This window comes from Misgurnus anguillicaudatus, chromosome 6 (genome assembly GCF_027580225.2).
Source record: "Misgurnus anguillicaudatus chromosome 6, ASM2758022v2, whole genome shotgun sequence".
In the NCBI taxonomy this organism is placed as follows: Eukaryota; Metazoa; Chordata; class Actinopteri; order Cypriniformes; family Cobitidae; genus Misgurnus; species Misgurnus anguillicaudatus.
The window spans coordinates 16,499,998-16,524,252 of NC_073342.2; the positions used below are offsets into that span (position 1 = coordinate 16,499,998).

General features: G+C 36.0%; 1 protein-coding gene across 1 annotated transcript; it reads right to left on the bottom strand.

The window, feature by feature from the left end:
- On the bottom strand, positions 1–23,883 carry mapk8ip1a (mitogen-activated protein kinase 8 interacting protein 1a). The gene is made up of 12 exons (XM_055193281.2): positions 23,573–23,883; positions 22,651–22,762; positions 18,874–19,191; positions 11,435–11,516; positions 7,208–8,182; positions 7,000–7,072; positions 5,552–5,721; positions 4,996–5,099; positions 4,781–4,894; positions 3,346–3,416; positions 3,130–3,228; positions 1–1,569 (listed from the first exon to the last, which is right to left on the bottom strand). The coding sequence occupies exons 1-12, from the start codon at positions 23,641–23,643 to the stop codon at positions 1,497–1,499; spliced, it is 2,262 nt and encodes a 753-aa protein (XP_055049256.1). The 5' UTR covers positions 23,644–23,883; the 3' UTR covers positions 1–1,496.
- Between the last annotated feature and the right edge of the window lie 372 nt (positions 23,884–24,255).

The following is a 24,255-nucleotide window of genomic DNA, read 5'->3' on the forward strand; positions in this document are numbered from 1 at the left end:
TTTACAAATAGGATTTAATTTCATGGGTCCCACAGAACAGTTATGATCATTCAAAAAAAGTACAGTGATAAATTAAAAAGAAATAGGCACAACTTGTGATTTTGCAAGGTCAGTTTTTTGCAGACACAAATGGTACTAATAACTTGATATTACCTTTCAAAATGGCCGTCTCTACTGAAACATCTTTACAAACAGTAAAAGGCTGTTTTACAGAATACCATTACTGTAGGTCTGTCTATTCAGTTGACGAGATTTTGCTCAAATTGTGAATATTGCATTAAGTTACTTCGAAGCGCATGCTGTGAGATTGTACCATTTTGAAAGGATTAGTGGAGACGGATCTACTGTGGGTCTTGAATCTGTAACATTCATTTCTTGAAACATCAGAGGACAAAACAAAACGACAAAACTTTTCATAACCAAGCCGCCATGTTCTTCAGCACCATTTATATGTCTGTCATTATGACAGCAGCTCTGCAGTATTGTTGTATATCATTCTCCGTATATATGTTTTTTAGGTGCCAAAATAATATATTTTAAGATTTATTTCCATTATAAATAAGATATCTGATATAATATGTTGAAAAGTAAATAAAATTATTTGGTTTTCACAGCTACATACTTCAGGGGTACTTCGATTGAACCAAAATCAATAGGCCCAGACTACGCTCTGTTTAACAGAGCAAAATTATTTGTACACATAAATGTTGAATACATAAAAGAAACGCATTCACAGAGGAAAGCATGGATGTCATATTATATTTGTGATGCCTAAATAGACGTATAGTGTGCATCTGACCAAAGATAAACTGTGTGAATGACATTATTTTAAGTATAACAGAATGGGGCTTTTCACACCTAAAACTGTTAAACATGGGCGATTTTCGTAATGTACCCAGGACAAGTAATTCCCACTGTATACCTTTGGCACCTCAGTTCTCAGGGGCAGTGCTTTATAACCCAGGTTAAATGTGGTACTACTAACCCTTACATTAGTTAACCCAAAGATGTTAACCCATGACAGGGAGACCTTTCACACCAGACTGGGTACTTTGAGCTGAATTTCATGACAAACTGTCCCAGAAAGTATGTCCAGTTTAGCTTTGGTTTCAGCTTTGAAAACCAAATCCTTGATTTTGGATCCAGCTGTAAAATCTCCTTTGTGTTGTTTTAAATGCCTTAAACATTGTGCTTTGAACAATTTCAAAACCAAGCTTTGCACAAATTAACCAATAACATCTTTTACAGATCACATTGAACGTATTTAAGGCTTTACACCAGTCAGTAATACTCAAGTAATAAGAGGCGAACGTAGTTGCGTTGTAGCCAATATCTGTTTCGTAAACACACTGGGTGTTTTTCTGATTTTAGCATTTGTCTTAAATAGACATCAAAATTATATCATTAACATGACACGTTACAAAGAGGCTTGAAACCACCATCATGCGACACCTCATATAGTATGTGATAATGCGGAAAGACGAAGAGCTGGAAGGTCATTCGAGAAAAATATCTTCTGTCGGACAGGAATATTCCATGTGTTGTTTGGAGAATTGCTGAAAAGCTTTCCTGTTTAAAAAAACACAAGCATTAAGGCATATATGCATATTTAAGTCATATTTAATATTTTGACACTTTAGGGTTCATGAGGTTTTTAAAGACACAGATCTAGAATCAACATTATTTATACTTATATATCAGGCTTGTGCACAATTCAGAATTTCAGAATTGGCCTCCATTCAATTCATGAATTGGAATTTGAATTGAACATTAATTTCTGGGGGAAAACATTTTCTGTTAATGTAATCTGTACAAGTAGTTCAAACTAATATAATTGATAGAATATGTAATGCAATCATATCTGAAATATACTGAAAGCTTCATTTTTAACACTTTACTTACTGTATAATATGTATATGAATTTCTTTGAATTGCAATTCTGCTTCCTTTAATTCAAATTCGAATTGTAATTCTAGATCCTGTTTTTGACATCAATTCAAATTCAAGAATTTAATTGGAATTTAGGAGTCATTCTCAATTCAATTCTGAATTGTGCACAAGCCTGTTATTTACACTATTCTACATGGCAGAATTCTATTACACTTTACAAAATGACTTTCTTAGTATTTTTGTGTTGTTTTCAGTCGAAATATCTACAAATTCTGAAATCAAGATGTACTTTCTCGATGAACAAAATCACCTAAGAAAATAAGTCTAGTTTTTAGACAAAAAATATCAAATTTTGCTTGAATTAAGTGTTTAAGAAAAAAGTAGACTTATTTTAAGATTTTTTTTCTTACCCCATTGGCAGATATTTTTGGTTTGGCTTGCATTTTAGATTTCTTCCAGCTATTTGTGGTTAAGTAGAACCAATAAATATAATAACCAAATATTGTTCTTTGAACATGAAGCAGTGAATGTGTCCATGTTTGTGTACAACAGGTTCCAGTTACACAGAATTAAGCATTATGGGGCAAACAACAAAAAATGTGATGTCCACGTGGTTATAATACTAAAACAGTGCAATAACCTGTTCTGCAACTACACACTTTAATTTAACAAAGGTTTTAAATGTTTATCTAAAAAAAGGAAAAAGAACGACACATTTTGAGCAGTCTTCGAATTGGGACAGCCTTACTAGCCTCTGCCAGCGCACGGCTGTGACGCAATCAGTCTTGGAATGCAATTTTGACTTTTTGACCAATAAGCTACAAGATTCTGACTTTCTGACCAATAATCTACAAGATTCTGAATTTTGGACCAATAAGCAGAACGATTCTGACTTTTTGACCAATCAGCAAAAAGATTCTGACTTTTTGTCGAATAAGCTAAAAGATTCTGAATTTTGGGCCAATAAGCAGAAAGATTCTGACTTTTTGACCAATAAGCTAAAAGATTCAGCCTTTTTGACCAATCAGCAGAAAGATTCTGACTTTTTGACCAATCAGCAAAAATATTATGACTTTTAGACCAATAAATATGATCATAAAGCATGTGTAGGTGAATCAGTGGGTTCTTAATGTTCACTTCTCAAAACTTCTCAAAATATGACCCCTCACAAAGCTTGCTGAGGCCCCTTTTGGGCCGGGTGGCACTTGTTGGGAACCGATGCAGTAATGGACAACTTACCCTACAGATGTGGCCAGCTTTGTGGTGGTATCTTCGGAAAAGAAAACGTGACAGGCAAACCTCTGGCATGCTGGATGTTTTGTTATTAGTCCAAAATACCTAAAGGACAGATATGGAGCAGATTAATATTTATTTTATAATCCTGCCATTTTATTTCTTTCTGCCCAGGAGAAGGCATGCTAAAACACATTCGCTAGTGTTTCTGTTCATACTCACTTGTTGTTCTTCGGATGACATCCACAAAATGAGATGTTTTTTAACTGAAAATAGTGGAAACACTTTTCACCCTGTGATAAAAAAGATAAGGTTGGTTTAATCAAAAGCACTAAATCACAGGACTAAAACATGTAAGCCGCAAGAACATGATGCCAATGCAGTGTGACATTGTCACAATCTGTGCACAGGGGATTAGAAATCATGGTTACGGATTACCTTTCAGACGAATCATTGCATAACAGCAGAAACAAAAATGTTGCTTCACTGAACGCATAAGAGTAGAAATGTTTGTTTGTGGCAAAATATAGACTTGTTATAAAGATCTCTCAAAGGAAACAGTCAACTGATCTTGAATACTTTTTCATTTATCTATATCTATATATTTCACTCCTGGGACCCATGAGATTTACATTTATGCATCTGGCAGACAATTTTATTTAAAATGTGACAGATATTGTGAGAGGATCACTTGGGTATAAACTCACAATTCACAATTGTTTTAACTTTTAAAGATTTTTTTGTTGAAATTTGTTTTAAAAGGCACATATTATGGCCATTTTTACAAGATGTAATATAAGTCTCAGGTGTGCCTAGAAATTTCAGCTCACAATACCCCACAGATCAATTTCTATAGCATGTCTAAAATGCCCCTATTTGGGTGGGAGCAAAAAATCACTATATTCATGTCTGTACCTCTAAGTGCAAATGAGCTACAGCTTCTTACTCCCTTTCCAACAGACAGTGAGCGTTTTTAATAAAAATAGATACAATTCCTGTAAATACAGACTGGAACAATCATATCTTTAGCCACATTTGTGCTACAATGTGCTAACAAGCACATTTAGAAAAGCTTAGGGGTAAAACGAACCAGTCAGTTACTGGCCGCGGGCAGGGCTTTGTCAGTGTGATGTCACATTAACAAGACCATGAGCATTATCAAAACAGCATGTATAATGAGACTGCATGTATAAGAGAGGGTGGATTTCTTTCATTGTAGGGTTATTGTGTTAAAGGCGGGGTGCATGATTTTTGAAAAACACTTTGGAAAAGGGAGGCAGGCCGAGTACCAAAACACACTTGTAGCCAATCAGCAGTAAGGGGTGTGTCTACTAACCAACATCATTGCCTGGGTTGCGTATATGTGGGGCGGGTCTATCAAAAGAAGGTCCAGATTCTATTGGGTATAGGGGCATGTTTGTTTAGGTGATTTCAAATGTCAACATTGGCTTTCAGAGATCATGCACCCCCCCTTTAACACACATTTATGTCTAAACACCTTGTAAAAGTGGGTATTGCATAATATGTGCCATTAAAAAAAATCATATTATTTACAATACAGATGTTTTTTTTTCACCAGGTTCAAAAGGTACTTATACAGGAATAACGCATGCACATGATGGTAATGTTTAGGAAATTTATTCTGAAATATACAAACCCTTCCAGAAGTCCGACAGTCATCCTGAACAATGATTTTAACTCCTCTTGTATTAATTTCCAGAATGCAAGGAGAGGGGGGGCTAAACTGCATTGTTCTTCTGTTTGATGCAATCTGTTTACATAATTGGATTACATATGAACACATGTCAGCGTAATTACTATGCAAATCTATGTAAATTAAGGCCAGTATTCATAGATAAAGGGTTTGCATACCTTGTGCATAGCGGCACAAAGCACATCATTCCCTTTGTGAAACGGCACTTGAACAGAACCGAGGAACTTCACCCAGAATTTATCCAACCATTCACCTTTATCCTCTGAATAAAGAACGGGAGACAATATTCCTCAAGATAACCACAAAAACTCAAAATTTTAAAAACGCAATCTGTAACTTTTTGGGTTTAAAATAATCAAAAATCAGATACTGAGCAAATACATAAAAAAATCAGTGTTCATGACATAACATTTACATTTAAATACTTGGCAGACACTTTTATCCAAAGCGACTTACAGTGCAATACAAGGTATACATTTTTTATATACATGTGTGGGTTCGACCCATGGCCTTAATTTGCGCAATGCTTTATCACTGAGCCAAGGTAAGAAACTATCCTTACCTTAGCCCGATTCAAAAGGGCAAGCAAATAATCAGTTCAACATCTGACTTTAACCCATATAAGATAAGTATGTAAAGTAACCTGCAATTTTATGTTCCAAACAGAGATGGCGATATAGAGGCCAAAGTTACTAATGTAAAGGAATACTTTACCTTTAGCGTTTTCGTCTTTTGTAACCTTGACGGCGTAAAATGCAGGGAAGACGCCTCTGGATCCAGTGCGCATGTTGTAGGCCTCACACCATAGATCCTCAGCCTGAAACTCTATCAGTAAGGGGTCGTCCGTCTCCAACTCCAACTCATCATCATGGCGAGGAATAAACCTTTAAACAAATTATATATGCATAATTTATAATGTATGTATACACTCACCTAAAGGATTATTAGGAACACTATACTAATACTGTGTTTGACCCCCTTTCGCCCTCAGAACTGCCTTAATTCTACGTGGCATTGATTCAACAAGGTGCTGAAAGCATTCTTTAGAAATGTTGGCCCATATTGATAGGATAGCATCTTGCAGTTGATGGAGATTTGTGGGATGCACATACAGGGCACGAAGCTCTCGTTCCACCACATCCCAAAGATGCTCTATTGGGTTGAGATCTGGTGACTGTGGGGGCCATTTTAGTACAGAACTGATTGTCATGTTCAAGAAACCAATTTTGAAATAATTCGAGTTTTGTGATATGGTGCATTATCCTGCTGGAAGGAGCCATCAGAGTATGGGTACGTGGTGGTCATAAAGGGATGGACATGGTCAGAAACAATGCTCAGGTAGGCCGTGCCATTTAAACAATCCCCAATTGGCACTAAGAGCCTAAAGTGTGCCAAGAAAACATCCCCCACACCATTAAACCACCAGCCTGCACAGTGGTAACAAGGCGTGATGGATTCATGTTCTCATTCTGTTTACACCAAATTCTGACTCTACCATCTGAATGTCTCAACAGAAATCGAGACTCATCAGACCAGGCAACATTTTTCCAGTCTTCAACTGTACAATTTTGGTGAGCTCGGGCAAATTGTAGTCTCTTTTTTCTATTTGTAGTGGAGATGATTGGTACCTGATGGGGTCTTCTGCTGTTGTAGCCCATCCGCCTCAAGGTTGTGCGTGTTGTGGCTTCACAAATGCTTTGCTGCATACCTCGTTGTAATGAGTGGTTATTTTAGTCAAAGTTGCTCTTCTATCAGCTTGAATCAGTCGGCTCATTCTCCTCTGATCTCTAACATCAACAAGGCATTTTCGCCCACATGACTCCCACATACTGGATGTCTTTCCCTTTTCACACCATTCTTTGTAAACCCTAGTAATGGTTGTGCGTGAAAATCCCAGTAACTGAGCAGATTGTGAAATACCCAGACTGGCCCATCTGGCACCAACAACCATGCCACACTCAAAATTGCTTAATTCACCTTTCTTTCTGACATTCAGTCTGGAGTTCAGTAAATTGTCTTGACCAGGACCACACCCCTAAATGCATTGAAGCAACTGCCATGTGATTGGTTGATTAGATCATTGCATTAATGAGAAATTAAACAGGTGTTCCTAATAATACTTTAGGTGAGTGTAGGGAACCACAAATAGATTCATGTCTTACCGAAAGACTGCCCTGTGGCTTTGTTCTCTTTCCTCTCCATTAATAACACATGAAAAGTGTCCGAACTCAGCACCTAAGAATGGAAACATACATTCACTAACCAGATCACCAAAGTAAAAGTGACATTTTATTTGAAACTGACAGTTAGATTTCATCATTTTGATCCTAGGTGGAAGAAACCGAGCCAGTATTTACATCCACCACTTACCAGAAAATCGCGACCGTCCATTCCCAAAGACATTCATGAATTTGCGGGACCGTGGCATATCTGAGGTGGTGTCTGTGGTGGTGTCTGTCAAGCACGAAGTGTCTCTCCTCATGCTCCTCGCTCCCGACCCTTCATCTTCATCTACCTCCTGATCCTCCTCATCCTCATCGATGGCAGACTCGTAGACGGTATTGTCGCTGTCGCTTTCGTATCCTTTGTAGCAGTCTTTGATACTCACTAGCTCAAGTTTAGCATGCTCGTCCACCACCAAGGTGTACTTAACAGAGTCGTACGTCAGTCCGGAGGCGTCCGTGCTGACCGCTGAGGTCTTTGAAGTCCCTGTGTCCTCTTTTGCCGCTTTGGACTTGTGAGACTGAGTCCACTGACTATTGTCACCCGGGTCACTGAGACTTACAGTCCTGCAAGGGGGAGTAGGTGGGTATACCTCATCCTCCTCACTAATAGATGGGTTTGCACAACCTGCTAATGGATAATAGTGAAGGGGAGGTAACTCCGTGTCCGAACTGATGGACATACGATTGCTGTCGCTGCTCTGGGACAGAAAAGGTCGCTCCTGGTCGCCGTTGACGGGCGTGAGGTGGATCTCCTCCGTGGCATTTCCTTCTGATATTTGATAGTCCTTGTTTTTGTCAACAGATGGGTCACATGGACCCCCATTCTCAACAGGATACTGCACTTGTTCCCGATAGCCATTCACAGTGTGATAATGGGCTTTTTCCTTGCAAACGGTTCCAGAGTCAACGATGCCCTCTATCACCTGCCCGGATTTTTCCCTCATAACCGCCTGTGTGTTGGGCGCCACTGTGGTGGGGTTGTTCAAAGACTCTTTGTCATGTTGCTTGGCTCCAGCTCTCTTCGTGGTGGAGGCGGGGCCTCGTGGTTTGGCATCAGCCCTGCCTTGAACTTTGTCTCCATCGGTCAGGCCGACCTTCTCAGGTTTGGCCGCCACATCCCCTGTTACACACATTTAGACAATTAGGTAACTTAATGGAGAAAAACACTAAATTAGGATTATTGAAAAAATGTCAACTAATACTCTGGGAAATGCTTACGTTACATTTCACTCAGCATAGGAAGCAGTGCAAAGTGGTTTTTAATGAGTATAGTCAGGAAATGTCAGGATCCTGTCGGCCATGTATGTGTTTAGTCTTGTTTCTAGGGTCTTGTGTCTGTGTGTTGAATCAAGTGGCCTGTGTTTTGTGTACCTTGTGCTTTCCTGTCTCTTGACCCCTCCCTCTTGTTCCCTTGTTAATTATTTATGATCAGTTAACGCCCTTCACCTGTGTGTCCTTGTTCCCTTATTTAGTTCTCCCCTATTTAATGCCCTTGCGTCTGCTGTCTTGTGCTGGATCATTGTGTGTCCTGTGCGACACCGTCAGAAGTTCTGTGTCTTGTTTTGCCCTGTCTTGTTCTGTGTTATTATTTGTATTCTTGCCTTGTTTACCCCCTTGAGGGTGTTTTTGTTACTTAATAAAAGTCTTTGTTAAGTGTTGAGTCTGCAATTGGGTTTTGTCTCTTCCATTAATTTCTGACAGGAAATATAAGGATCATTTGTTTATTTGGTCAATTTAACGCTTTCTTAAGTTACTATTTTTAATTTTTAAATCTCAGCTTAAAACTCATTTTTATGTTAGCTTTTAATTGATTGATTGCTTTTTATCTTTGTTTTACAGTGTCTAATGTCTCTTGAATGTGAATCTTTATTGTGTGCGGTATCTTGTTGTTTTAATAGTTTTTGTACAGCGCTTTGAGATGTACACTTTAAAGGCTTTTTATTATTATTATTATATAACTCTGGCATTTTTTGGTCTAGAAGCCTAATCTTGATCATGTTTTAAAGATGACAATATAAGGTTTTCCCTGAAGTGTCTGGAGGTGAAAATATTAGACTGAAAATGTTTATAGCATTTTAAATTAATTGTAATAAATAAAAATAATGCAATAACATATTAATTTTATAAATAAATCAGATTTTTTTCAGAAAAGAAATGCTGTAAACATGAAACCATAAGTCTCACGTAGTTATGATCCAAATTTCAACTTAAAATCACAAAAAAATTAAGTTTGTGTCACTTTTGTGGTTTTACCAACAAAGGCCACTAGGTGTCATTGGTTTGCTGCATACTCTTGTCACAAACTAATAAATTACTGTCACTGCATTATTATTACTGCTAAAAGGTTTTGAAATATGAAAACTACATTCTTAGAGCTTTCCTATGATATATAGTTTGTCAACATTTTTGAAGAATTATAATAGGATATGGTTATGAATAAATAATAATTAATATGCATTCCTATGGGGGGGGGGTCATGTAACATAAAACTGTCACTACATTATTTCTATCATCAGATGACCTTGAAATATGAAAACTACCTTCTGAGAGCTTTCCAATGTTACATAGTTTGTCAAAGTTTTAGGGTTTTAGTTTTATAAATATGTATAAGCTAATTGGGCCCACCTATGGGCCCATGACCTTTTACCAATGACTCTCACAACGTAATTTTATTCCCGAAATGGTGATGAAATATGAAAATAAGACTCTTTGAGCTTTTCAGTGATATATAGTTTGTCAATGTTTTTTAGGTCAAGAACAGGGTATTAGTGTCTTAAATATGTAATAACTAGTGCTGGGCAAAGATTAATCGCGATTAATCGCATACAAAATAAAAGTGATTATTGGTATGATAAATGAGTGTGTGCTGTGTCTAATTATTATGTATAAATATATACACACACATTCATGTATGTATTTAAGAAACATTTACATGTTTATATATATTTATTTATATTTTTATATAATCTATATTAAATAAAAAAAAAATGATATATAAATAAAACAATTCTGAAATGAATATATGAATGTGTGTGTGGTTAAATATACATAATAATTAGACACAGTAGACACACATATATTATGCAAAAAATCACTTTTATTTTGTATGCGATTAATCGCGATTAATCTTTGCCCAGCACTAGTAATAACAAAATTGGGCCCATCTGTGTCCCATGCTGACTCTCACTACGTCATAATTTTCCAAAAATAATTATGAAATATGAAAACTATACTCTTAGAGCTTTCCAACGATATATAGTTTGTCATGATTAGATAAGAATTAATTTGCAAAACACTGAAGTTATTGTAGGTGTCCCTAGGCCTAGGCGTTGTAGGCGTGTCCAAACACGTTAATGTAAAAATATGACTTTATTTAAATCATTTTGACTTTATTTTTGAAATATTATTACTTTATTCTTGCAATGTGAAGTTTTTATTACGATATTACTATTTTATTGTCGTTATTTTGGCTTTATTCTTAAAATATTTTATTTATTTTTTATTCTTAAAAAAATTGCAAGTTAAATTTTAAATTATGATGACTTTAATATTGAGATTTCGAGACTTTGTCCTAATACTCTTGCGTATAATACAGAACTGCACGTTATAATAAGGTTGTATTTGTTAACATTAGTAAATGCATGAACTAACATTAAACAATATAGTTGTTCAGCATTTATTAATATTACATTTACACTTATTTATTCAGCAGTCGCTTTTATCCAGAGCGACTTACAAATGAGAGAGCATTTGATAAAATGCAGTTTACAAAGCCATACACTTAACCATACACTTGCTCATGTTAGTTCACTGTGCATTAACTAATGCTAACAGTTACAACTTTTTTAAAATATATTAGTAAATGCTAAAATGAACACGAACTAAGATGAATAATTGCTATAGAAGTATTGCTCATTGTTAGCTAATGCATTTACTAATGTTAACATTAAATGTTAACAAATACAACCTTAATGTAAAGTGCGACCACTATTTCTATACAGGCTTCCCAAACACAATACTGAGACAGACATCAGACAAACTCTTGTGTGTAAGCAGATTTAAACTAAAATCCCATTAACGTAATTCAAGCACGTAAACACGTTTTCATTTCGTAGAACTGAATACTACAAAAACAACGTCAGCTTGATCATTATTTATAAATCTTTTCTTTATGATCAGTGTGTAAACATTAAACACAATTACTGAGTTGACTAACAGCTGTTTGTTTGATTTATGAAACCATTTGTTAGTGTAGTTAAATGTTAGTTTCTCTATATTGCATAGAAGCGAGTTTGAAATATGACTTGTTTTATACAGTCTCAGCATCTCAGACAGGATTATTTGTGTTGAGTGCGTGGTCATCATGACTCACCCTTAATGTGTGGTGATGAAGAATGAGTTTTCTTCTCTTTCCTCCGGTCTTTATCACCAAATGAATTGTTATTTATTGTATCCTGCGATTAAAGCGGAGAACAATTATAAAATACATTATAGTGAAGGCATTGTATTCTTTAAATAACTCTCTTAATATGTAAATAACAAAGTGTATATCATTGTATAACCTTGTGGTGCACAGAAAATGTGTAAATGGGTGATTCTCACGAAACCATTGAAACACCACGGCACAGCTTTAAAATGTGTAATATAGTAACATTAAAAAGCATCAGAATTAACACAATACTGTGTTCTACCTTGCACAATGTGTGATTTCAACATAATAATTTATAATTGTAAATTTTATCTCATTTTCTGCTGAAATTCTCATTACCGCAATGTGTCCGGCTGTGTTTGAACATGCGTTATGTTGTAATTTAATCAAAATAACACAAAAATATTAAGAAAAAAAAAATAAATGGATGTTTTGCTAGACTACTTTAGATGAGAGAAAAAATATTTACTGAATATTCATGTATAATAATAATGAAGAAAAATTAGGAAAATGATGTGTCCATGCCTGATGTTTTCATCCTCCGCAACACTTTTTGAGAACAGTTTAAGCACACATACAGAATTTTAATAAAGTTTGATTTTGAGTGACCAAGCACATGGACCAGTTACTTCAAGATGGCTACCAGGTAAGATCATTTTTTTCACAGTTAATTTGAAATATTGTCTTGTCAGAATGCTTACACGACATTTTGATTATCATTACCGCAACAGATGCTTATTAAACGTTAATTTAATTAATAGAAGCATAATACTTTGATTTCAAATGTATGTGCAGAATCTACAAATTATGTTCTTTCAGGTTTGTCATGTCATTTTGAAAATATGTCAGTGTTGATGTTTTCTGACTGTTGCGGTAATGAGATTTTTTAGGACACATTTTTTAAATTATGTTACAAAAAGTGTTAAATGATAAGTAAAAGTTTTTAAATTAATGTTCCCATTTACTCCAGACTTTGTTTTTCAATGTCTGGTGGGAAAAAAGTAAATTTAAGCAATTTTTACATTTTCATGCTTGACAAGTTTTCGTGAGAATCACCCAAATGTAGATACAATTATTTATTTTAATAACAGATAGCACAAGGAAAATAATATTAGGTTTCAAATAAAAAAATTACAATAATGGCCAAAAGTGATGACATCTTTGTCCAAATATTTTATTAAAAATGCATTAAAAAAGTATGCATGTTGCACTGGGGTGTCTGGCGTATAACCTGAAGCTCAGCTTTGGAAAAATTTAAGGAGGCTTGGCCAAAAAAAATACACAAAATACATAAAAAATACACAAAATACATAAAAAAGTTTATAAAAACAAACCCTGATCAATGGCTACACAAAAGATGATCAACAAATTGTAAAATTGTATTCAATGTATGCTTTATTACCCATCTGCTATTTGTGTATCTATGCATTTGATGTGTATTCAAATAAAACACAGGTTTCCTAATATGTTGTATTTTGCAAAATTATTTTGTCAAATGAATACCTTAAAAGTTGAGTATTGTGTCCATTTTGTACCATACACCTCATATTTTGATGTTTTTTTAACCTGAGGGGTAATAGAAGCAAATTTTATACAATATTTCGCCCTGGATGTCACATTTGGCCAGTACTATATGTACTGTTTTAAAATAATACATCTTTGTGAAGATTTAAGGTTTATATCATAAGCTCTATGGTTGTCTAACTTACAACAGACAGACTTTTATTTGAAGTCAGATGCAAAAGCTGCTAAACGCCACTTCCGTCAAAAATTAGATAATGATATTAACCGAATGCTCTCATCACATATTATACCGGCTTCATCAAATATTTTTCACTTCAAATCCACTTAAACCCGGCATCAGGCCATTCAGAAATAGCACAGAAATAGGCAAAAGTCTGATAAAAAAATGCTTATTTACAAGAAAACATTTCAGACGCACTTAGAGGGTTTTGCGTCTGAGCTCTTTATATGAAGTACAGGATTTATTTCTAAGGTAAGACATTTTTAACATTTAAATAGACACATAGATTTGCTTCTTTCCTCCATTTTGGATCAATTGTGAGATTTTGTTAACATTCTTGGCAACCACACACACACACATTTACAGGAAAAGCAATCTGATACCTTTTACTAGGCCTACTATATAACCGACTCACGATCGACCACTCTGCTATGATGCACTGCTATGACACTCCTATATATTGCCATAGAAACGCACCCATTGATGATGCAGGAATTGGCATGCGTGTGCTAGTGTCACTGTATGCGTAAGTGTGGGGGTAGATGGGAATACACAGTGCTGTTTGTAATAGAGGCAGACACAGATGGTGATATGATGCTTCTAAAAATGGTAGCAGAAAAAGAAACAGATGGAAGAAACTCGATCCCAACCGTTCCCCGTGATGTACAGTAGATCAATAATCCAGTTTGGAGAAAAAGAGGCTTTCTCTGTCTATTACTGTTGGTTTAAATAATAAAATAATAATAATAAAATCAGACTGGTGGTGATTGAAAATCAGATTAGTGATTGGAAATGGCAGCCTCAATATGGCGGCGCGGCACATATCTGATACTTTTCTTATAATCTTTCATCATTTCACGCTAGGTTTCAAGAGATTTGTTGTTTATACAGCCGCAGGAAGTGTCAATGAAATGAAAAATAAACTCAAAAGGGACTTTAAAGGTAAAGTTCACCAAAAAACTTAATACTTTGTTGTTATTTATTTAATACTCTAGGGTCATTTAAGGGTTTTCTGGTTACTATGATAGTGGATGGTGACTGAGGTGGTCACCATCCACTCCCATAGTAAAAAAAACGTTGATGTGTTTGGTCACTTCTAACTTTATCTCTAAATGGTACCATTGAATGAATGGGGCTAAGCTAAATGCTATCGAAGCGTTGCAGCGCGCTCCAGCGCTTACGTGCACGCACACAGATGATAGAGGGATGTATCAACAATTCTTAGTTAAGGTAATAACATATTTTAATATTGAAAATGAGTAGACTATTCCTTTAAATGACCCTAGAGTATTAAATAAATAACAACAAAGTATTAAGTTTTTTGGTGAACTTTGAATAAAAAAATAGCTTACTACATGCTGAGGTGCTCACTATTTTTACAATAATATTTTCAATATTTTGTGTCAACGTTAAATTAAAGGAACAGTTCGTCCAAAAATGAATTTTTTTTCATCATTTACTTACTCTCATGTTGTTACAAACCTGTATAAATATCTTAGTTCTGCCGAACACAAATGAAGTATTTGAAATGAAACAGGAAACAGAAGCACCATTGACTTCCAAAGTAGGAAAAAATACTACGATGGAAGTCAATGGTGCTCAAAAACAGTTTGGTTACAAACATTGTTTAAAATATCTTCCATTGTGTTCAGTAGAACAAAGAAAGTATTATAGGTTTGTAACAATATGAGGGTGAGTAAATAATGACAGAATTTTCATTTTTAGGTGAACTATCCATTTAAAATGTCTTAATGCGCTGTCATCTGTGCATGTTATCGCATATAAAAAACTTTCCTTTTTACTGAAAATGACATCACAAATCCTCCAACCACTTGAATTTTTATTTGGGTAATGCGCCATTTTGGATTCCTAGTGCATAAAATCAGTACTTTTCTTTTATTTCTTTTAGTTTTAAATATCCTCATATTATGGAATTAAAGGAAAAAACACAGTTTTTCAATATTTTACTATGTTCTTAACTCAATCTAGATGAATTAATACATACCTATCTTTTTTCAATGCGTGCCCTTAATCTTTGTACAGCGCCTTGTGAATGTGTTAGCATTTAGCCTAGCACCATTCATTCCTATGGCTCCAAACAAAGATGAATTTGAAGCCACCAAACACTACCATGTTTTTACCTATTTAAAGACTGTTACATGAGTAGATACACGAGTAAGTATGGTGGCACAAAATAAAACTTGTTTGGAGCCATAGGAATGAAGAGGCTAGGCTAAATGCTAACACATTCAAGAAGCGCTGTACAAAGATTAAAAGTGCATGCATTGAAAAAAGAACGGTATGTATTAAGTCATCTAAGTTGAGGTAAGAACATAGTAAAATATTGAAAAACGGTGGTGTTTTTCTTTAAAATGGGTATTAGAATGCTGTTGACCTGTTCGCCCTGACTTTGATGGTAAAAATATTTTCTCCTCAATATATAGAAATCTCTCGAGAATACTTTCCATTGTTTTGTTCTCTATCCCTGTTCACTTTCCTTGTAAAAGCTCTTTGCTAATTCCTCAAATGCTCTCTGATCCCACGGGATGCGCCAATATCGCAGACGTAGAGCAATCTGACAGGCCAAGATTACAAGATTAAAGAGAGAGAAGCACATTTACAGTCATCCACCACCATCTTCTATAGTTGTCAGACACTTTGTTGACATGAATGTGATGACATTCAAATAATCAACCATCAAATTGTACACTGAAAAAAATGATTCATTGAATCCAATCAATTTTCCCAAGGCAAGCGGTTGCAACCAATCCACTTAAGCTACATCCAAACAAAAAAGATTAGTAAAGTAAAATAAAATATAAAACTTTTGTTTAAATGTAGCTTAAATAAATTGATTTTTTTCAGTGTATGCACTTTATTAAAACACATATTCTACAAATACTATGTGACCTTGTCTGTAAAATCCAGTCTAAAATCCCATAATCTAATAATGAGATTAGGAGCATTAAAGTTTTGATTTATATATTATATTGATTTAAATCTTTGACATGACCTTAAATAGTTAATATTAAAGATATCAAGGTTATATTTTCACCGAATGTGGTTTATGTAATGTAGAATGATTTTTAGTAAACAGTAAATCACAAAAAAATACTTTAGCTGGGTTTTAACAGACTGGATCACAAATATCTTGCTACAGGAGAACAAAGTCATTAAAATTAGGTTCTAAGGGTGCATAAGTACAAGAAATGTCATTTTTGGACGAACTGTTCCTTTAAATTTTTTTAAAATACATATTTAGTGCTCTATGTTAAACATGATTGAAGTGACAGCTCGTTTTAAATCACACGAATCCATTTTTGTCAAGGGTCTTAATAATCAGAAATGCCATTTTAAAGTGCATTGTAAAAAATCTACAGGGTTCCCACACCTTAGTTAACTTCAAATTCAAGGACCTTTCAAGGACTTTCCAGGTCCAATACCATCAAATTGAAGGACTAAATGTGGGGACACATTTCAAGTGAGAGCAAGGTTACATCGTGTTACCTTTTAAGATACATTGTTACAATTTCCTTTTGAGGGAACTCGCACTGCATCACTGCGTTGACACTTTGTGGATGCCTCCAGGGGTAAGTGTGTTTGAATGTGTATATCAAATTCAACCAATGGTGAGGCTTAACGACAAAGACAGGGTGATGCGGGAGCCAGGTAGTATATCGCTATCGAAATATTGCAAAAGACGGCGTTACAAGGACGCAGGAAGTATGGCAAGGGAGACACAGCGTCTCGTTCCCTTCTCAGGGAACAACAGTTACATACGTAACCCGAGAAGTTTTCATGTGTCAAAAAAGCATTTTAGTATGAATCAACATTCAATATCCTACACTACACAGGGAATAATATGGATTTTTTCCAGAAAACTTCTTGCATAAAATAAGCACTTTCAATGGCCTGTATCTATGTATGTATATTTTCAAAAACTTCCCAGGGTCTTGAATTCCCCTTCCCAGATTCACAAACTTTCAAGGATTTCAAGGACCCGTGTGAACCCTGAATCTGATATGACAGCAAGCAGCATAACAAAACATTATTTCAGATCATCCTGAGTTCAGTAAAGTCTAAGTTGGAAGTCTTTTCAGGACACGACACAGTGACGGGCAATTACTTAAAACATTCAGTTCCCCCTCTAGTAGAACAGCGGCCTCATTACCCAGAATGCTCTGCAAAACAGAGAGCTAGAAGGCCTGGATACCGATGATCTACTACAACCTCCCCATATAAAAATCACTGCAAAGATGAGTATTATCTGCAGAGGTCAGCATACATATGTTTCATTTATGAGGTCTGTGATGTCTTCAGATGTCATCTAATATTAATCTAATATTAAGGATGTCCACATTTTGAGGGAACTAAAACAGTACATTTGTGAACCCAGCCAAAATTATTTTTTTGTGATTAAAGGGATAGTTCACCAAAACATAAAAATCATTTTCTCATCCTCGTGTTGTTGTAAATCTATATGAATTTCTTTTTTCTGAAGAACACAAAAGAAGATATTTTAATAAATGATGGTAAGCACACAGCAGATTGTAACCATTGACTTCCATAGTAGGAAAACAAATATTATAAAAGTATTGTGAAAAATAATGAAAAGAAGATATTTTGATAAATGATGTAAGCACACAGTCGATGGTACCCATTGAATTCCATTGCATTTGTTTTCCTACTATGGAAGTCTATGGTTACAATCAGCTGTGTGCTTACCATCATTTATCAAAATATCTTCGTTTGCGTTCATCAGAAAAAAGAAATTCATACAGATTCGTAACAACATGACATCATTTTCATTTTTGGGTGAACTATCCCTTTAACTGTTTTCTACATAAAATCATCCTAAATAATGTAAATATGCATTCTGTGAAAATATAACCTTGATATAGTAAGGTCACGACAAAGATTAAAATCAAACTGATAGGCATTTTTAACATTGACCATGTTAACTGCTTCATACAAAAAGTCGATTTCCTAACTAAACACATACGAGGCATTATTACTATAGTATTACATATGTGTACCCCACTGTATAAAACACAGATCAACAAGTTTAATTAAATAATCCTAGCCACCATATAACCTCCATCTGTCTACTTCGACTACTGTAGGTCACTCCGCAAGAAATCCAACAAGAGCAAGGGGGTTAAACTCCCATTTTGTTGTTTAGTATTGTACGGTTCGGCCCATTAAAATGCCGCCCCCTGCTGTTTGACCCCATACAGGTCAACAATAACGATCCACTGTCTCTACCTCTTGTCAGATTGCATTACACATGGAGGGCGGCCAGCGGTGATTCATAGCAGGTGGGCCGAGCGAGCGCTCGCAAACGGGAAACGTCAGCGTAAGCATCACCGGCTGGGAGTATCAAAGAAAACCGACGCTACATGCCAAAGATTAGCATATGGATCTTAAAAATGTCCCTTTAAAGGAGCATGAAGGCATCATCGGCTAAAATCTGATTTTCGGTCGGACGCATACCAAGAAGGTAGATTCCTGTTTGTGTGGAGTATGGAAATCATCACCTCATTTTACTATACAAGAATTTAATTTTGCATAAAGGTCACCACCTGCCTCGAATACACAATAACAATTCTCTTACCAACAAACAAAACCGTCATCTCACCTGAGTCCTTGGCACTTGGGGGAAAAGATTCAGGGTGGTGGGTCTCTTGGGCCGATAGGTATCCATGGCGACAGGAGGGATGAAATCCTTCAGCTTCGGCTGGATGACAGGCAGCCCAGCTCCCTGTTCCTCTCTGTGGTTGTCATCCACGGCATCGACGAGCTCTAGCCGCCTGTCGTTCTCCTCTTCCTCCCCTTCTTCCTGGATTCCTCCCTCTGCATCAATTAGGTCCAAGTGGAGCATCTCCGTCTGCAGTTCCACCACCCCCCTCCTCCGGCCGCTCCTCGGCGCCCCATTGGCCGGCTGAGTCACGTGATCCTGGGAAGAGCAGGCAGTAGAGCTTTAGAGGCAAGAGAGAAGGAGCTGCAGTCAGAGGCAGCCAGCCAATCAGAGGAGACGGGTGACATCAGCCTGTGGCTGCTGTAAGGAAAGCTAATTCAATCGGAGAACAATGAGGCGTGTCACACGATAAACACAGCCAGAAATAACATTTCGACAACATTAAGGGAGTGATGGGCGTCCAGTAACAAATTAATAGCAGCATAGCAAAGGTGTTTGTGCAAAGAAGACGAAAAAGGATATAGATGATAGTGATTTTATTTGTTTAGGATACAGGGATTAGTTGGGATTAATCGGATGTGATTGGATTTGACTTCTCCCATTTGCTTTAACATCCAATGACAAAGCCGCTAATCGACTTTGGCCGCAAACACAACAGTCAAACCCACTCACACGCATTCATTCAAATACTGCTTGCTAAATGAAAACAATTCAGGATTGGTTTTCTACAGAAAAATGCTGATGGGGTTTTTGACCTAGAAAGCTATTTTTGCTGTGGGGTAAACAGAAGGCCAAAAAGATTTTTCATCATACGACCGAGTGTATCACACAATGCTGAGTAGATGTTTGGTTACAGGGTGGGGAGGGAAAATTCAATGACTAGGGCACATACACAGGCACATACACGTCACTTGTTGTTATAGTAGGGAACTCCCTTAATCATATAAAAAAGATATATAAAGTAGAGAAAATCCTAATTTTTTAAGTACAGGAGCATTTTTTCTGAGATACATTTTTTATCCTGGTCCCTTTACATTAGAGTTGCATGCGAAATCGTACTGAATGAGATTAAGTGACAGCTTTATCATTTAAACAGTATGTGTGGGCCCTGAATGAATGCATTTTGGACAAACTGCATCCCCATGTTTTCACGTCATGTGATCCATAGATTACATCATAAGTCAAAGAACATAAGTAACTGCTACCATAATATGCATTGTTTAACAATCACGAGGAATACATCACTAAAGGTGAAAATATGTACCCCAGCTGTCACTGGGGCAGTACCCTTCAAAAAAGTCCTAATATGTATCATTACGTACAGATATGTATACATTTGGTACCTTTGAGATGCTAATATGTCCCTTTAAGGTACTAATATGCACTATTTTGTACCAATATGTACCTCTGAGGTGCTACAAAGAACTCTTTATATTAAAGCTCTAATATTAATAGTAGTAATTCATTGAATGCACAGATTTTGGTCATCCGGGTACATTCTGAATCTAATCTTTAACAAAATTCCTTCACAAAAATGCCATTATTTCAGCTTTTTGCTAAAAAAAAATATTTTTTAAAGAAAAATACCCATACTTAAAAGAGTCTATAAGCAGAGAAAAAATAGGATGAAAAGTTTTTTCCCCGTTTTGTTTGTTTGTTTAAAAGCAGAGGGTCTGTTCTTTCATTTGATTTATTTGTATGTTTATATATTTTTAGAGGAAAATTTTCCTGGAAGGCATTTTGTGAAACTTCTCAAATCACAAAAAATGCTGGCGGGCAGCTTTTCAAAAAAATGATTGCGGGGAATGAGTTAATGTCAGTTTGGAAACATTTGTTCCAAAGTTAAAGCATAACATCACATCCCAAACCTATTCAAAGGTGTAAAAACAGAATAAATTGTACCTTATTTTAAACACAATTCAACTTCATTTTAAAGTAAGATCATATAAATGTATTACACATTACATTAGTAAGACAGAAACATTAAGGGGTGACTAAAATGCTTGTGTGAGGTGCCTTAATTCAAAAACGTCTTGCATATCTTAACATATATTGTTGCCATTATTATGTCTCAAGATGCACACCACTAGTATTGTTTTTTGTAAGGTATGTTTGTAAAAACTACTTTAATGTCCTGACAGAAAAATGTAAACATTTTGAAACATTTCAGCAGTGACGCCTGATGCGAAGGGGGTGCTCGATGCGAAGTGCGTCACAACATGTATGTAGCCCGTCATGTGTGTGGTTCGTAATTTCAAAATGTGTGTTCTGTGCGTCGAGTGATCTTATGTGCATTACGTGTCTTGTCAAAATAAGTGCCTGCTGCAGACGCGTGTAAAGGGTTTATGATAAAAGAGACGCTCGTGTTTGCCAGATACTCGTATAATCTCATGCGTAATCAGAGTTAACTGTTAAGTGAGTGTCTTGTGTGTATTTTGTGAACGTGAGCGTCTCTTTTATCATAAATGGTTTTGACGCGTGTGCAACAGGCACTTATTTTGACAAAACACATGACTGCACATGGTTCACATGACACAACAAACACATATTTTGAAAACACCAGCAACACACGACACTACGAACACTTAATTTGAATTTGCGCCCCTCGGATGAGCAGTCACGAGCCACCACTGCATTTCAGTAGTTTATAAAAAGACCTCACTCATAAATAAATGAATAAATGTGACCCTAGAGCACAAAACCATAACCAATCATAAGGGTCAATTATTTTTTATTGGATAATTTTACATAATCTGAAAGCTGAATAAAAACGCTTTCCGGTTTGTTAGGATATGACAATATTTGGTAAAAAAACGATTTGAAAATCTGGAATCTATGGGTGCAAAAAATATATTGAAGAAAAATCACTTTCAAAATTACCCAAATTAAGTCTTAAGTACCGACTCCGAGCCCCTAAGGTGACATGGAGCAAAAATTAAATAAAGTTTAGTTTCATGTGCCCACGTGAAACTTTCATGTGCTTACGCAAAACCTTCATGTGCAGAATTTTTTTTTTTAAAGTTTAGTTTCATGTGCTCGCGTGAAACTAAACTTTAAAAAAAATTCTCCACATGAAGGTTTTGCGTGAACACATGAAAGTTTCACGTGAGCACATGAAACTAAACTTTTTAATTTTTGCTCCATGTCACCTTAGGGGCTCGGTACCTTAGCAACACATATTACTAATGATAAATACATATTTTTTATATATATTTATGGTGGGAAATTTACAAAATATCTTCACGGAACATGATCTTTACTTAATATACGAATGATTTTTGGCATAAACATCGATAATTTTGATCCAAACAATGTATTGTTGGTTATTGCTACAATTTTATGCGACTTATAACTTTGTGGTCCAGGGTCACATATTAAAGTAAAATATAAATGTATACACATATTTAAATATACATTTATAATGTACCTTAAAATCATGTTTTTTCCATAATAATATATAACTGATGTTAAAATTTAAAAATGACATGACTCTTTAAGCTAAAATAAAAACAAAAATTAAAAAGTAAATATTTTACATACATTTATAAAAATAGAAATAACAAACAAACATTAGCATAAGCTAAATAAAATTTATTTTAATAAGAAAATTGCTATGCATTTATATTATGCATTCACAATCATTATGAATGAAACATATATTCGGTAGACCAGTATGTCACAGATTCAAACAGTGTGTAGTGTGTTTAATAGACTTACTTTAAAGTCTAGATCAAAGTGGTCGAGCGTGCTTCCATTCTCATCAGTGATTTCTGTCACTTCTGATAGGTCATCATCGTCATATTCATTCAGACTGATGTCACGAGTTAACCTGCAGAGCCAAACGCAGATATTAAAACACATATACGTAACACACATCCACGAGACCAGCATCAGACAATCTTAGAGGAACGTACTATCTGATAACTGCTGCAACGATAAAACCTTCTGGTTTAATTATAGGTGGTCTTTACATGTAATTAATTATAATATAAAGGTTATATAAGCAAACACAAACACAATTCAGCTATTTTTCATTTTTTAAATTTCTACTTCAAGATATTTTTGTTCTTTTTATTTTCTTGACATGAGCCTTTGATTTTGGGTGCAGTCAAACTAGTGGCTTTTTAGCTGTTTAAGTTATTAAGTTTTAAAAGGTTTAAAAGCACTCAAATCTGCTGAAATCCCAGTAAGTCCTGCTTATATACGTGCGATCATGCAGCCACACAGGTTTTAACAAGGTAACAAGATAAACATGACAATTTAGTGATTAAAATCAAAACATTAAAGAAAAGATGTAACTTTAAGTTAAACCAAGTTACTTTTTCTTTTGCACAAGATTTTGTTCTGCACAAGAAGTTTTACCTTTTCGTTACTTTTACAATTTCGTAACATGGACGGCTAGCACTCAACATAATAAGTATATCTAATATTAGACCAAAACTAACATCCGTACATATGAAATTACAAAAACCTCCATCTCGCACTCGGTCGCGCCCATAGTCGCATTTCCTTTTTGATCCATCTAAGTAACATTTTAGCTCATAGTATCCCACATTTACGTCACACAAGCTGATCCAAGGTCGGTTAAGTACAGCTCGAAAGGCCGAAATGGGGACACAGCTGTATTTGGCTACTGTACCATTTCTCCCACTGTTCTTCCATCCAGCTGTCCCCATCCTCTCTGGAGTCCATGGCCAGGCTGAGCACCATCTGCGGGGCAGGGCGGGGTGGCGTTGGACCCTTCTGGGGGGATCGATGAGGCTGGCAATTATGGCACTTTATCCTCAAGTACCAACCCGGCGTACTGGTTCCTTGCAGAAATGTCCTCCAAAAGGTCCTCGGGGGGGTTACATCAGCCACAGGAAGCCGTGGATGTCCTCACTTCCCATGGAAAATGTACTACTGTGCAACCCTGACACTCCTTGGACTGGCTGCTCCGCGTGCGTCCTTCAATGAAGCCATTAAAGTCAGCGGTGGATGACTGTGAAGGAGAGAGAGAGAGAGAGAGAGAGAGAGAGAGAGAGAGAGAGAGAGAGAGAGAGAGGCGTAGTCCCTCTAAAAGGGGTGCCTGGTGATTGATGGTCCAGATCAATGCAGCTCAAGTTGCCACCTCCACAGAGAAGCAGGCCAGCAGTAGTGCAGATGATGTCGGTTTGGATCGATGTCATTGATAACAAATGAAAAACATCTGCAAGGCCGCCTGTGATGAACACTGTATAATTACAATTCATTACTGTACAGTTAATCACTGCCACCACTTTGTGTGTTTTATTAACGTTTTAAATGGCACTTTTGTGTTTCACATCTGAAGGCAATGTCAAG